At 51.1% G+C, this 12,260-nt stretch overlaps 1 protein-coding gene across 1 annotated transcript in view; it reads right to left on the bottom strand.

Moving 5' to 3' along the window:
* WNK2 (WNK lysine deficient protein kinase 2) overlaps window positions 1-12,260 on the bottom strand; it is a 155,712-nt gene that overhangs the window by 78,147 nt on the left and 65,305 nt on the right. The window contains exons 11-19 of the mRNA XM_079925504.1: window positions 11,689-11,880; window positions 9,655-10,209; window positions 6,860-7,153; window positions 6,257-6,306; window positions 5,295-5,463; window positions 5,092-5,208; window positions 4,537-4,707; window positions 4,221-4,266; window positions 3,587-3,706 (exon numbers count right to left, since the gene is read on the bottom strand). Of these exons, the coding sequence (XP_079781630.1) occupies window positions 3,587-3,706; window positions 4,221-4,266; window positions 4,537-4,707; window positions 5,092-5,208; window positions 5,295-5,463; window positions 6,257-6,306; window positions 6,860-7,153; window positions 9,655-10,209; window positions 11,689-11,880 (1,714 nt within the window). The remainder of the gene's footprint in view (window positions 1-3,586; window positions 3,707-4,220; window positions 4,267-4,536; window positions 4,708-5,091; window positions 5,209-5,294; window positions 5,464-6,256; window positions 6,307-6,859; window positions 7,154-9,654; window positions 10,210-11,688; window positions 11,881-12,260) is intronic.

Raw genomic sequence — 12,260 nt, 5'->3', positions numbered from 1 at the left:
TTGCTGCTGCTTTCCTTTCATGCTATCTTGCCTCATTATCAACATATATAACATATATATATTTTTTTCACTTTTTAAATTATCATACAGTAAAATGGAGTTTTTCTTTAGGTGTAGAGTTCTGAGAACTTTAGCACCATATATCCATAGAATTATTACCATAATCAATACAGAACAATTCAGTCACCCCAAAACAATGTGATTGGTTTATCCCTTTATACTCACATTCTCCCCCTACCTCTGACTCCATGCAAACACTGATCTGTTCTCTATCTATAGTTTTTTTGAGAATGTCATTATAAATGGGATTATACAGTATGTAGCCTTTTGAGACTGGCTTCTTTCACTCAGTAAGCCTTTGGGGTTCACTCATACTGTTGCATGTGTCAATAGTTGTTTCTTTTTCAAAGCACCATAGTTTGTTTTTCCATTCACCCACTGCAGGATATTTGGGTTGTTTCCAGTTTGGGCAATTAGGCAACTGAACTGCTATAACCACTTATATATGTGTTTACTGAACATGATTTTTTATTTCTCCTGGATAAATACTGAGGATTGAAATTGTTGTCATATACTAAGTATATCTTTTATTTTTAAAATGCCCAACTATTTTCCAGAATAGCTATACCATTTTGCATTCCCACTAACATGAGAGATCCAGTTGCTCCACATCCACACCAAAACTTAGTATTGTTAGCTTAGCCATTCTCACAAGTGCGTGGTGATCCTTCACTATGGCTTTTATTTGCATTTCCCTGGTAGTCAATGACATTAATTTTTTTTAATGTGCCTAACTGCTATCCTTATGTTCTCTTTAAGGAAGTGTCTATTCAAGTCCATTGTCCATTTTTTAGTTGAGTTCTTTGTTTCCTTACTGATGAGTTTTGAGAATTCTTTATATATTTCAGGAACAAATACTATGCTGAATATGTAATTTGCAATTATTTTCTCCCAGTCTGCAGATTGTCTTTTCATTCTCTTAACAGTCGTTTTCACAGAGCAAAAGAGTTTTATTTTGATGATGTCTGATTTATCCATTTTCTTCTTTTATGGGTTATGCTTTTGGTGTTAGATCTAACGACTCCCTGGCTCAGGTCACAAAAGTTTTTCTCCAATGTTTTTTTCTAAAAGTTATAGTTTTACATTTTATATTTGGATATACAATGAAATTTGAGTTAATTATTATATAAGATGTCAGGCATAGGTCAAGGTTCAATTATTGCATATGTATAAGCAACTAGTCCAACACCATTTATTGAAAAGACTATCCTTTCTACATAGAATTGCTTTTGCATCTTTGCCAAAAAATCAAATGGCCGTATTTCTATGGATCTATTTCTGGGCTTTCTATTCTTTTCCACTTATCTATGTGCCAATCCCTTTGCCAATACTGAGCTTTCTGGATTACTGTAACATTAAAATAAGCCTTAATACTGAGTAGTGTGATGCCTCCAACTTCATTCTCCTTTTTCAAAACTGCTTTAGCTATTTAAATTACCTTTGTACTTCCATATAAATTTTAGAGTCAGAGTGCCTATATCTGCAAAAATGATCCTGTTTGAATTTTTATTGGTATTGCATTAAATCTATATATCACTTCGGGAAGAACTGACATTTTTACTATGTTGAGTCTTCCAATCCATAAACATAGAATGTTTCTCCATTTATTTAGGTCATCTCTAATCCATTTCATCAATATTTTATAGTTTTCACCATACAGATTCTGTATATGTTCTGTTACATTTATAGCTATTATCTTTTTTTTTGAGCCACTGTAAATAGTATTCTTTCAAAATTTTAGTTTTTAATTGTTCACTGTCAGCATAGAAATATAGTTATTTTTGTTGTTGATTATATATCCTGTGATCTTGCTAAACTCTCTTACTTGTTCTAAGAGTTGTTTGTTGTTAAGAATGCTTGTGATTTTTTCCACATAAAATCATATTAGCTGCAGAGACAGTTTTATTTCTTCCTTTTCAATCCACATGCCTTTTATTTCTGTTTCTTGCCCATCTGGAATCTAAGATTTCTAGTGTGATGTTGAATAGGAATAGAGAGAGTGGACATCTATGCCTTGATCCCAATCTCTGGGAAAACACATTTAGCTTTTCACCACTAAATATGATGCTAGCTGTCAGTTTTCTGGAGATGCCCTTTATCAGGTTGAGGATGTTCCCTTTTATCGCTAGTTTGCTGAGCATTTTTATCATAAATGGATGCTGTATTTTGTCAAATACTTTTTCTGTATCAACTGATATGATCATGTATCTTTCCCTTTGTAGAGAAAGGAAATTCCCATTGACATTATATGGTGAATTAATTGATTTTTGAATATTGCCTTCCCAGGATATACTCCACTTTGTTATGGCATATTACTTTTTTTATAAATTTCTAGATTTGACTTTTTGATGTGTTATTGAGTGTTTTTTCCCCCTCTATATCCTTGAAAGATTAGCATCTGTCACTCTTTTTTTGTACTGCCTTTGTGTGGTTTTGATATAAGGGTGACGCTGGCTTCATAAAATTATTTGAGAAGTGTTCCTTCCTCTTCCATTTTCTGGATGAGACTATATAGAATTGGTGTTATTTCCTTTATTAAATGTTTGATAGAATTCACCAGTGAAACTATCTGGGCCTAGAAAATCCCTTTGGGAGATTTTTTTGATGCAAATTCAATCTTGTTAATAGGAGTATTCAGGTTATCTATTCCACCTTGGATGAGTTTTAGTAGTTTGTGGCTTTCAGAATTAGTCTGTTTCATCTAAGTTGTCAAATTTATGTGTGCAGGTTTGTTCATAGTATTCCATGACTAGTATCCTTTTACGCAAGACCTGTAATGGTCTCCTTTTTTATTCCTGATATTGGTATTTTGTGTCTTTTTCTTTGTCAGTCTTACAAGAAGTTAATCATTTTATTAATTCTTTTCAAAGAATCAGTTTTTGGTTCCATTGTTTTTATTATTGTTTTTGTCTCAAATTTCATTGATTTCTGCTCTTTATTTCCTTCCTTCTGCTCGCTTTGGATTTTGTTCTAGTTTTCCTAATTTCTCAAAATGAAAGCTTGGGATACTGATTTGAGATCTCTTTCTTCCTCTAATCATTTAGTGCTATAAATTTCCCTTTAATTACTGTTTTAGCTGCATCCCACATATTTTAATATGTTGTATTTTCATTCTTGTTCATATCAAAATGTTTTCTGATTTTCCTTGAGACTTCTTCCCACAACAATACTGGTAAGAAAGGGCAAGCGCAGAGCCCTTTCAGCACACACCTGTGCAGCCCATGTGCCTCACCTGCACTGTGAAGGTAACTGGCAGGCCCAAGCCTAAGTGCCACCTTGACTTGGCTCATTTGGTGGAAAACTAGGACAGGGATACAGACAAGGACACAGCACCACAGACTGCTCTGCATTTTGGGGCAACAGTGCAGGGTGAGGCCCTTGCACTTTGCTGGGCACACAGCACCTGCTGGCAAAACATGAACACAGGTAAAGCCAGGCTGAGGACAATGAGGTGATGTGGAGCAATACACAGGAGGCACACCTAATTATCAAGGAGGAAGATTTGAGGGGTTCTGGCTGCTCATACCTTGGCTGGTGTCTGGCTGCAGGGAGCTCAGAGGAAGTGGGGGTGAAGATTCGGGGGCCTCTGCTGCTGGATGCTCAGCCACTGGACAGATGATAAACCACCTCTTCCCAGTGTGAAGGACTAAGAGGCAGGGCAAAAACAGCTGGTGAGAGTGAGCAGGTTTCTCCCAAGGCTGGCGTGACCCCTCCCCACCAGCACCAGACCTGCCGTATGGGGATTTGGGGAACTCCTCTCACACCAGTGGGGAGGATGTGCAACCCACTCAGGGGGTCCTCACTGGCAGAGGCTCTCACAAGTCCCCCCAGCACAGGCTTATGTCCCAGGACACCTGTGGTGCATCACTGAAGGGGTAATGCTGGCTGGGGGACCAGCAGACAGCAGCGAGTCCACACAATGCTCCGTCCCAACCCAGGCCAGATATGGCTTCTCAGACAGGGCAGCTGTCCCCCAATGGGGGCATGCTCACCACACACTCCAGCACTCCCCCCCCGTGTGGTAGTCAAAACCCCTTACAATATGCTCATTGTGGGACTCTTATCAAATGCCTGCTGGAAGGCAGAGAAGGGACAATGACAGATATGCCTCCTCCAAATGCATGTCTGATTGGCAGGTGTAGCCTTGAAAGGAGACATACCATTTTGCTGATACACCGGGGCATTCGCTTGGGGTTGGCGACTCTCCTGAAGGAGGTAAAGGATCAGAACTCAGCAGACTGCGTGGAACAAGAACTTCCTTCAGAGCACAGCACTGCCTCAAATCATCTGAGGGGCCTCAGGAGCTTGGACATTTCTAACTGAACTGAAGGCGCCCACCCTCCCAGCCACCTCACCCAACACTGCATGGCCTACAGGCTCCTCCAGCAGGCGACATCACAGTGTTGTACTCACAGAGCCTGGAGCTGGGGGATAAGCAGGCCCAGACCCTCCTGGGACCTCTTACCCGGGACTTACCTCCCCAGAACCCAGGCCACAGGTGCTGAGGTGCGGCGGGCTCACCCCAGGGTCAGAGCCACGGTCCACATCCGTGTCCTCACTGAGCATGTCCTCTGCCTTGTCCATGACGTCCTTCATCTGCTCAATGAATGTCTCCCGCTCAGCCTGCAGGATGAAGTCGTGCTCTACCTGCAACAGCACATGCAACCCTGCTGGTAGGGATGTACCTCGGGCCACTGGCCACACTGGGTCTTCACTGATTGATTTGCTTGACTTCTACTCTGGACTAAACCCAAGAGGGGAGACACAGCCAGGGAGCCCAGTTCCCAACATCAGGGCTGCACGGTTCAGCAAGAGAAGCCACAGCTTGAGAAGCAGGCCCTCCAGGTGATGGGCCAGTGCTGCCCACAAGAGGCAGCCACCTGCAGAGGCGGGAGGACAGGCAAGGCTGGCAACCAATATTCTCCTCAGTGGGGTTGGCAGGCATGCGCCCAAAGGACACAGGGAGACAGCCTCACAGTCCCAGGGGAAGGGCCACTGACTCATCTGACCAGGCAGGACACCTAGCCTCACCATGTAGGTAGCAATCTCGTCAGGTGCATCCCCATCCAGGTCGAACTTGAACGTCACCATCTTGTGGTTGTGGGTCTCCAGCTGGCACTCCACCATCTTGTCACCCGTGTTGCACACCTACAGGACACTGAGGCAGTGAGACCAGGGAGGAGGCCGTGCCTAGCCAGCCCTGTCTTGCCGGCCCGTTCTGCCTGGCTACTCACATTCAGGATGGTCAGCCGGGGCCGGCTGGCTCTCTCCTGGCGGGAGCGTGCACGCGTGGACCTGCGGTGATGTTTCCGAGCGGCCTTGCCTTCCAGCTTCCCCCCACCAAATGCACCTTCACAGCTGTCACTCATCTCTCTTCCAGAAGTGACGTCAGAACCTCCGTAGCTACGCAAAAACCAAGAATGTTACAGTACCCAAGGGAAGGGCCTGCAAGCCTGCCTCACGTGGAAACTTGGCTTTTTGGGAAACAGCCAGAAGATTGACTGTCTGGGTGTGCTCACCTGGAAAACCTAGAGAGTCTAACGCTGGCCATGCCCAGGAGAGAGATCCCTGAGCCCGCTGCCCTTCTCCCCCTGTAACATCTGTCCCAGGCAGTGTTGGAGTCGTAGAGAACACATGGCCTTTCTGACCCAGGACCTAAGTCCTCTCAGCTCCTGGCCTGTGAATCAGGCTTATTCGGCTTACAGTAAATGTCAGGATTAAGACACAATCCTCCCCCGTGCCTCGGTTCCCCCATCTGTTCAACAGCAAGGGGAACACACCAGCCAGATGCAGCTGTTGTAGGATTTGAGGAGACTTTGCGGAACACCGAGTTTGGTGCTGGCATTACCAGAAGGGTGGGACACAGGGTCACTTCCTGTAACCAGTTCCCTCCCCAAATGCAACATTCTCCGTGCCTGAGGTGCTGGGAGACCCAGGATGTGGGCTGGACTCTGCCCTGCCCTCCAGGCCTCCCCACGGTCCCCAGACCTGCTGACTCTCTGTCCGCAGCCTCTCCCTTCTAGAAGGTCCTCGGCATTGCAGACCAGCACAAGGACCCAGAACACAACTGACTACCAAATTTCAACAAGCACTGACAAAGACCCCACAGGAGCTACCTGAAGCTCCACCACGTCAGACTTGGAAATGAGCGACATTGTTAGAAGCCCTGACACATGAGGGCAAAGTGTGCCATTACCTCTCACAGCTCTGAGGGAGGCTTGGCTGCTTGTCCTGCGAGGCCTGCTCCTGAAATAAAACCATGGAAAGGAGGACAGGTCACATCCATTCCCCCGCGACACAGACGCATCAGTCTGCTGTCTCCCCACCTCCACAGCCCAGCCCGCCACCCGCCTCCTTCTGACTGCAGCAAGCAAACCACGCAGGGTGGCAGGAGTGAGGGGTTTTATGTTAACGCTTGGAGCCAAGCAGATTTCTAAAAGCTGGGGCCACCCCCTTTCCAAACACGCTAACCCACTTTGATCATCCCCATGAGGGAGCACATGGCCCAGGAAGAATTGTCACAGGCCTTCCCATCGCCTCCAAAGAAAAGCACTCTGAATCCATGTGTAAAAATCATGGTCTCCAGCTGGATGTGTCATTAAAGAAAGTGTGACATCCAGGGACAGCAGAGGAAGATAAGAACAGCACCCATGGTGTCCCTGAGTACATGCTTCCACCTTCCCAAGGGCATCCCCGACTTCTAGGGCTGAGACCCAAGGTCATGGCACAGGAGGGCTGCCGTGGTGCTGGGATCAGGGTGACGGAATGGGGGCTAAGCCCCAAGGGGAGGGCCACACACCTCCGGGGGCAGCTCCACTGTCAGCTGAACGGCTGGGCAGGGACCAGTGATCCCAGGACCGCTGGGCAGTGGCAGGTTAGCAGGTGGCAGGAGCGCAGTGGTCTGGACAGGCAAGCTCTGAGCAGCTGCCATCACTGTGGGGGCCAGGGAGCCGGGGAGCTGAGGCAGGAGCTCAGGGGCAGTAGGCGGCAGCACTTCTGGCAGAGGTGGGGAGAGAACGGCAGCAGGCGCAGGCACTGTGGGGACCTGGGTGGTGACATCCACGGCATATGGAGGCGGGTGGCCAAGCAGGATCTGGGGGCACAGAGGACAGGGATGCAAATTGGGGTGCGGGCCATGGCATTTCCTGAGGGTCCCGGACCAAAGCAGGCACTTCCACCATCCAGGCAGGTGAGCAGGAAATGCAGACATCCCTCTCCATCCACCCACACCCCACAGACAAATCCAGGAATGTTTGTATGCAGATTTAATGAAACAAACAAGAACGGACACTCTCATGTCCCCATCTGTATAAAATCAAACCTAAAACTGCACTTCATCTCGGAACTTCTAGCTGAGTCAGGCTGAGAAGCTGTAAGTATGGCACACACTTAGCACCTGTCTGGGCTCCGTGCCACCACCCTACAGGGCCAGGCCACCACGCTACTCCATCCAAGCCTCCTGTCAGGTCAACACCTGCATTCCGGGGCTTCCCTGGTGGCGCAGTGGTTGAGAGTCCGCCTGCCGATGCAGGGGACATGGGTTCGTGCCCCGGTCCGGGAAGATCCCACATGCCGCGGAGCGGCTGGGCCCGTGAGCCATGGCCGCTGAGCCTGCGCGTCCGGAGCCTGTGCTCCGCAACGGGAGAGGCCACAACAGTGAGGGGCCGCGTAACGCAAAAAACAAACAAACAAATCCTGCATTCCAATCCCAGCCATGGCAAGAGGGACTGTGGACCTATGCCTTCCATGGGGTGACTCAGGAGCTGGACCAGATTCCCTACTGTTCCCTCTTGAAAAGCTCTCATGGGGGAAGGCTAAGACAGGCTAAGGGCTCCAGTTCGGGGTTGAGGTTGGGAATGGGAATGACCCGCCACCGGGCCTGCTGGTATGAGACCAATAAGACACGTGGTATGTGGGGTAAGATGCGAAAGCCAAAGCCTAGCCGAGGAGCCCTCTCTCCTGGAAAGACACCCCAGCTGGTGCATTCAGGGGAGTCTCTTCCCTCAGCGCAGGGAAGCCTCTGGGCGGCCAGACAAGCTCATCAATCAACTCCAGACCCTCTGCCAGCCGGACCACAGAGAGGCCACCAGGCCTGGCCAGTGACCTCTAAGCACCCAGCACCTTCTCCAGCCACTGGCTGAGCCAACAACCCAGTGCCAACAGTGTGCCAGGCCAGCATGTGGCGTCAGGCACGGGCCCAGCAATGACACCACAGACCCCCAGGCCTCCACTCGGCCCTTGGCTTTCCCCAAATGGCCCTGACCCGAGTCAGTGTTACTCCAAGTAACAGACCAGGGAGGTGCCTGCTCAGGCAAGGCACTGGACTGATGCACCTCCTCACACTGGTTTTCAAACAAACACCAGCCTACTGGTCAAGGAAAATCGTCCCTTCCTTCTCCGAGTACAAATCCCTTCTTCCGCACCATCTGCGGAAAGGCCGCAGGCTGGGCAGGGAGCTGGGCCACAGTGGGGTGAATGGACAGGGCAGCCACACCCGGTGGACAGAAACATCCAGGAGAATCTGTGCATACTTAGGACACAGTGCCTTACTCTAGAATGGATTCAGTACAAAACGAGCTAGGGGGACACCTGGCCCCTTAGCACACTTCCAGAATGAATCTTCATGACCAAATCAAAAGGGCAGGAGCCTGAGCTCAAACGGCAAAGGACACGCCCAACAGGCACAAAGCTCTTGAGGATTAGAGCCAGGGTGGGGCCAGGTGGGAGGGCGCCCAGGTAAGAGGCCCTGAGGTGGGAGGGCTCCCAAGTAAGAGGCTCCCTAGGTGGGGGGATGCCCAGATGAGAGCCTCCCCAAGGTGAGAGCCCCCCACAAGGTGAGAGCCCCCCACAAGGTGAGAGCCCCACGCCAGCTCCTCTCCTCACGTGAGGGTGGATAACTGCCCTGGAGCTCCAAAACACGCATGGGCTGCGCAGGTGCGTGGAGCCACGGGGAGGTCCGCCCAGCCAGCAGGGTGCGTGTCCCTGTATCCCTTCCCTGTCAGCCCAACAAGCTGCCCATGGTCCCCACCTGATTCTGAGACATCATCCTTGTCTGCCATGACTGCCTTGGAACCAATAACCCATGTACACCCAGCACTGCCCAGTCCACAACCAACAGATCCCGTCAGAACCCCATCTGCCTCATTTCCCAGTTGCTGAGATGGGGGTTACCCGCCTTCTTTACTTTGACAGGCAAAAAGACAGGCAGCGTGAGCCTCTCCAGCGTCCACGGAGTGGCTGACACAGCTGCACCGAGACTGCCAACCCTATCCAGGTGAAGGCAGGTGCCACAATGCCCAGGAGCCCCCCCACCACAAGCAGCTGCTACTGACACTTGGGAAGGAACCAAGAGTGGAGCTTCTAGCCACCCCAATCCCCAAGGCTCCTAACACGTGCTGGGAGGCGAGAGGAGGCAGCAGACACCCCCCATGCTGGATGAGACGCTGCAGCCATGGGACAGAGTTGCCTGCTTGTCCATTCCCACTCTGCTACCGGGGTCAAGGTGCTGAGAAGGAGCAGAGGTCCATGAACTCCTCGTGTGCTAAGGGGTCTCCCAGTGCCTAGAGGGTGGGCCCTGGCCAGCAGGTGGGTTACCTGACTCCCAGCACTGGCGGCCGGAGCAGCCTGCTCGGCAAGGCGGGCAACACTTGGCTTGTGGGGTTGTGGCAGCATGGGGGGTGCCGGGTGGGGAGGGGCAGCCCGCACATTCTGCGCTGCATGGAGGGGAGAAGGCGGGACGTCGCTGGGCACCATCTGCGGAAAGGCCGCCGGGTACACAGGCTGGGCAGGGAGCTGGGCCACGGTGGGGTGAATGGACAGGGCAGCCACACCCTGTGGAGCCACAGCCAGCAGAGGGATGCCAGTAGCAGTGGCCGCCACGTTTGGCACGATGGTCTGGCATGGGACGGCCAGTGGTGCCCCTGCAGGGTGGGGCAGCTTGACTGTCTGCAGAGGCAGGGCCGGTGACGTGGGCAGGGGAGCAGTGGTGGCACTGAGTGGGAGGCTTGGCAAGATGACAGCTGGAGAGAAATACTGAGAGGGGGGAGGCACGGCGGGCCCACTGGTGGCTGGCAGGTCAGGAAGGGCTGCAGGGAGGCTGTCGACTGTGGCCAGTGGAGCGATGGGGGGGACAACAGGAAGTGGAGGCATCTGAAAGAGAACAAGCATGTCAGCCCCACCAAGACTTGGCCGTGTCTGCAGCACATCTGCACTGGGTGAGAGGGTCCACGTCACCCACAGCTTCTGCCCCAACACACTTTTGTGTAGCTTCTATGGAAGGGAACAAAAACAAACCCAATTTAAATGGAACCAAGTGTATGATACCATCAAAGAGAAGGAAAGGCAGGAGGCCTCAGAAGGGTGTGGGGTGCAGACATGACCTTCAAGACAGCCCCACCTTCAGCACCACCTCAAAGGGGCTCAGGCTGGGCCATGCTGAGGCTACTGCTAGGTGACTGCAAGGACATCAGGGGTTATAACAGTGACCATCAGATTCACAGCTTTGGCATGTTCTCATTCAGAAAGACCAGGACTGCCAGAGCTACCGGACTGGCCCCAAACATCTGAAATTACTTTGCCTGATTCCCTCCAATCTGTATAAATTCACACTGAGACCAAATTCTTCAACAGGTTATCTCAAGAAAAGCATATCTTCCAGCCCCTCCTTGCTGGCCGAATGCCCCTGTGCCATGCATCCTGGGAGACAGCAGCGTCTCACAACAGCAGAGCTCTGGAACCTTCAGTGTCTGCTCGTCCATCCTGGAGACATCTCGTGGATCTAGCCCTTCAAACATTTCAGCAGATTCTCTGACAGTTCTCTCTAAAATAAAGCTTTTCTGGTTGCGGGCACACGAGCATTGCATAATATGTGCCTTTGTGTAATTATAAGACAGCGAAAATATGCAAACTGACCTCTGTGTATTTGAAAAGCAACTAAATGCCCGACCACCGGGAGCAAGGTGGTGGGTGAACTAGATGATGAAAGTGACTCCAATGCAGGAGTAATGAGGACAAGGCTGGTGACAGGCAACTGCTGACATGAAAGAACCTTCTGGGTGGTGCCTATAAACCGCAGGAACACTCACAGCTTCACTTCCCATCCTAGCTCTGCCAACACACTATAATGGGATCCATGAAACGAAAGCCGTCCCGTGATCAAGGTTCACTGGAAACATGCATGACCACTGACAGCATTAGCCTGAGTGACAGCACCCAAGCATCAACCACGTGCTATCAAGTGATACTGGTCCCGTGATGCTCCCCCGAAGACGGGCATCAGAAGTCACTTTTACAGTCAACTCTTCTTTGTAGCTGGCGAGCTGCTCGGCTGTCCCCTGGACTCGCAAGAATCCACGGTCAGCACAGCCTCGAGTAGCTCTGTGGAGGACGGTGACTATAGCTACGTGCTCACAGCCCCATCCTGGCTTCTCTGGTCTGACTCTGGACTAAACCTTTCCCCATCCTAGATGCATGTGGGGCAGAAGTCAAAGGCAGGAGAGCACGGCAGCCCAGCCGCCCTGTCATCAGGGAGTGTCTGTCTCTTGAGGGACCCGTGTGCCCTGAGGACAAGGAACAGCCAACCAGACTGGGGGAGAAGGTGAGGCTGTAGGGCAGGGGACAGAGAGGTACCTGTGGAGGGACTTGAGCAAGTGGCTGCAGGGGCGCCGGAGGCATCTGGAGGGGCTTCAGCTGAGCAGGGGCCACCACCTGGGAGGTTGGAGCCAGGTATGGAGGCAGGTTGGGGGGCACCGGCTGGAGGGGGCCCACAGGCTGTGGGGCCAGGACCTGTGGCAGGGGTACCGGCTGGGTCACGTGAGGAGGCTAGAAAGAGAGAGGGGCTTCTCTTAGACCAGTGCCCTCCTGAGATACACCTATGTACTTAGACACAACAGAATATATCGACTCACACACATGCACACACACACATACCCACACACATGTTCAAACACCCAGGCTGGAGCCCGGGACACACAGATCTGGGAGGACCACTGTGTGCAACGGGGACCTTCTGAGTGCTGCGGAACCCTGAACTCCACAGACACAAGAGACCCACCCCCACTCCCATCTACACCCTGGGCCCTGGGGAACTGCAGAGAAGGCGTATAGGGGGTCTGGACCTGCCAGGAGGCTCACAGACACTGGGCTCAGGCCAGCCAATACGGATGGGCAGGGCCTGGGGAGACCGAGGCACCCATGGTACC

The sequence above is a fragment of the Stenella coeruleoalba genome, assembly GCF_951394435.1.
Source record: "Stenella coeruleoalba genome assembly, chromosome: 7".
Taxonomy (NCBI): Eukaryota; Metazoa; Chordata; class Mammalia; order Artiodactyla; family Delphinidae; genus Stenella; species Stenella coeruleoalba.
This window is presented reverse-complemented; position numbering and strand designations above follow the sequence as displayed.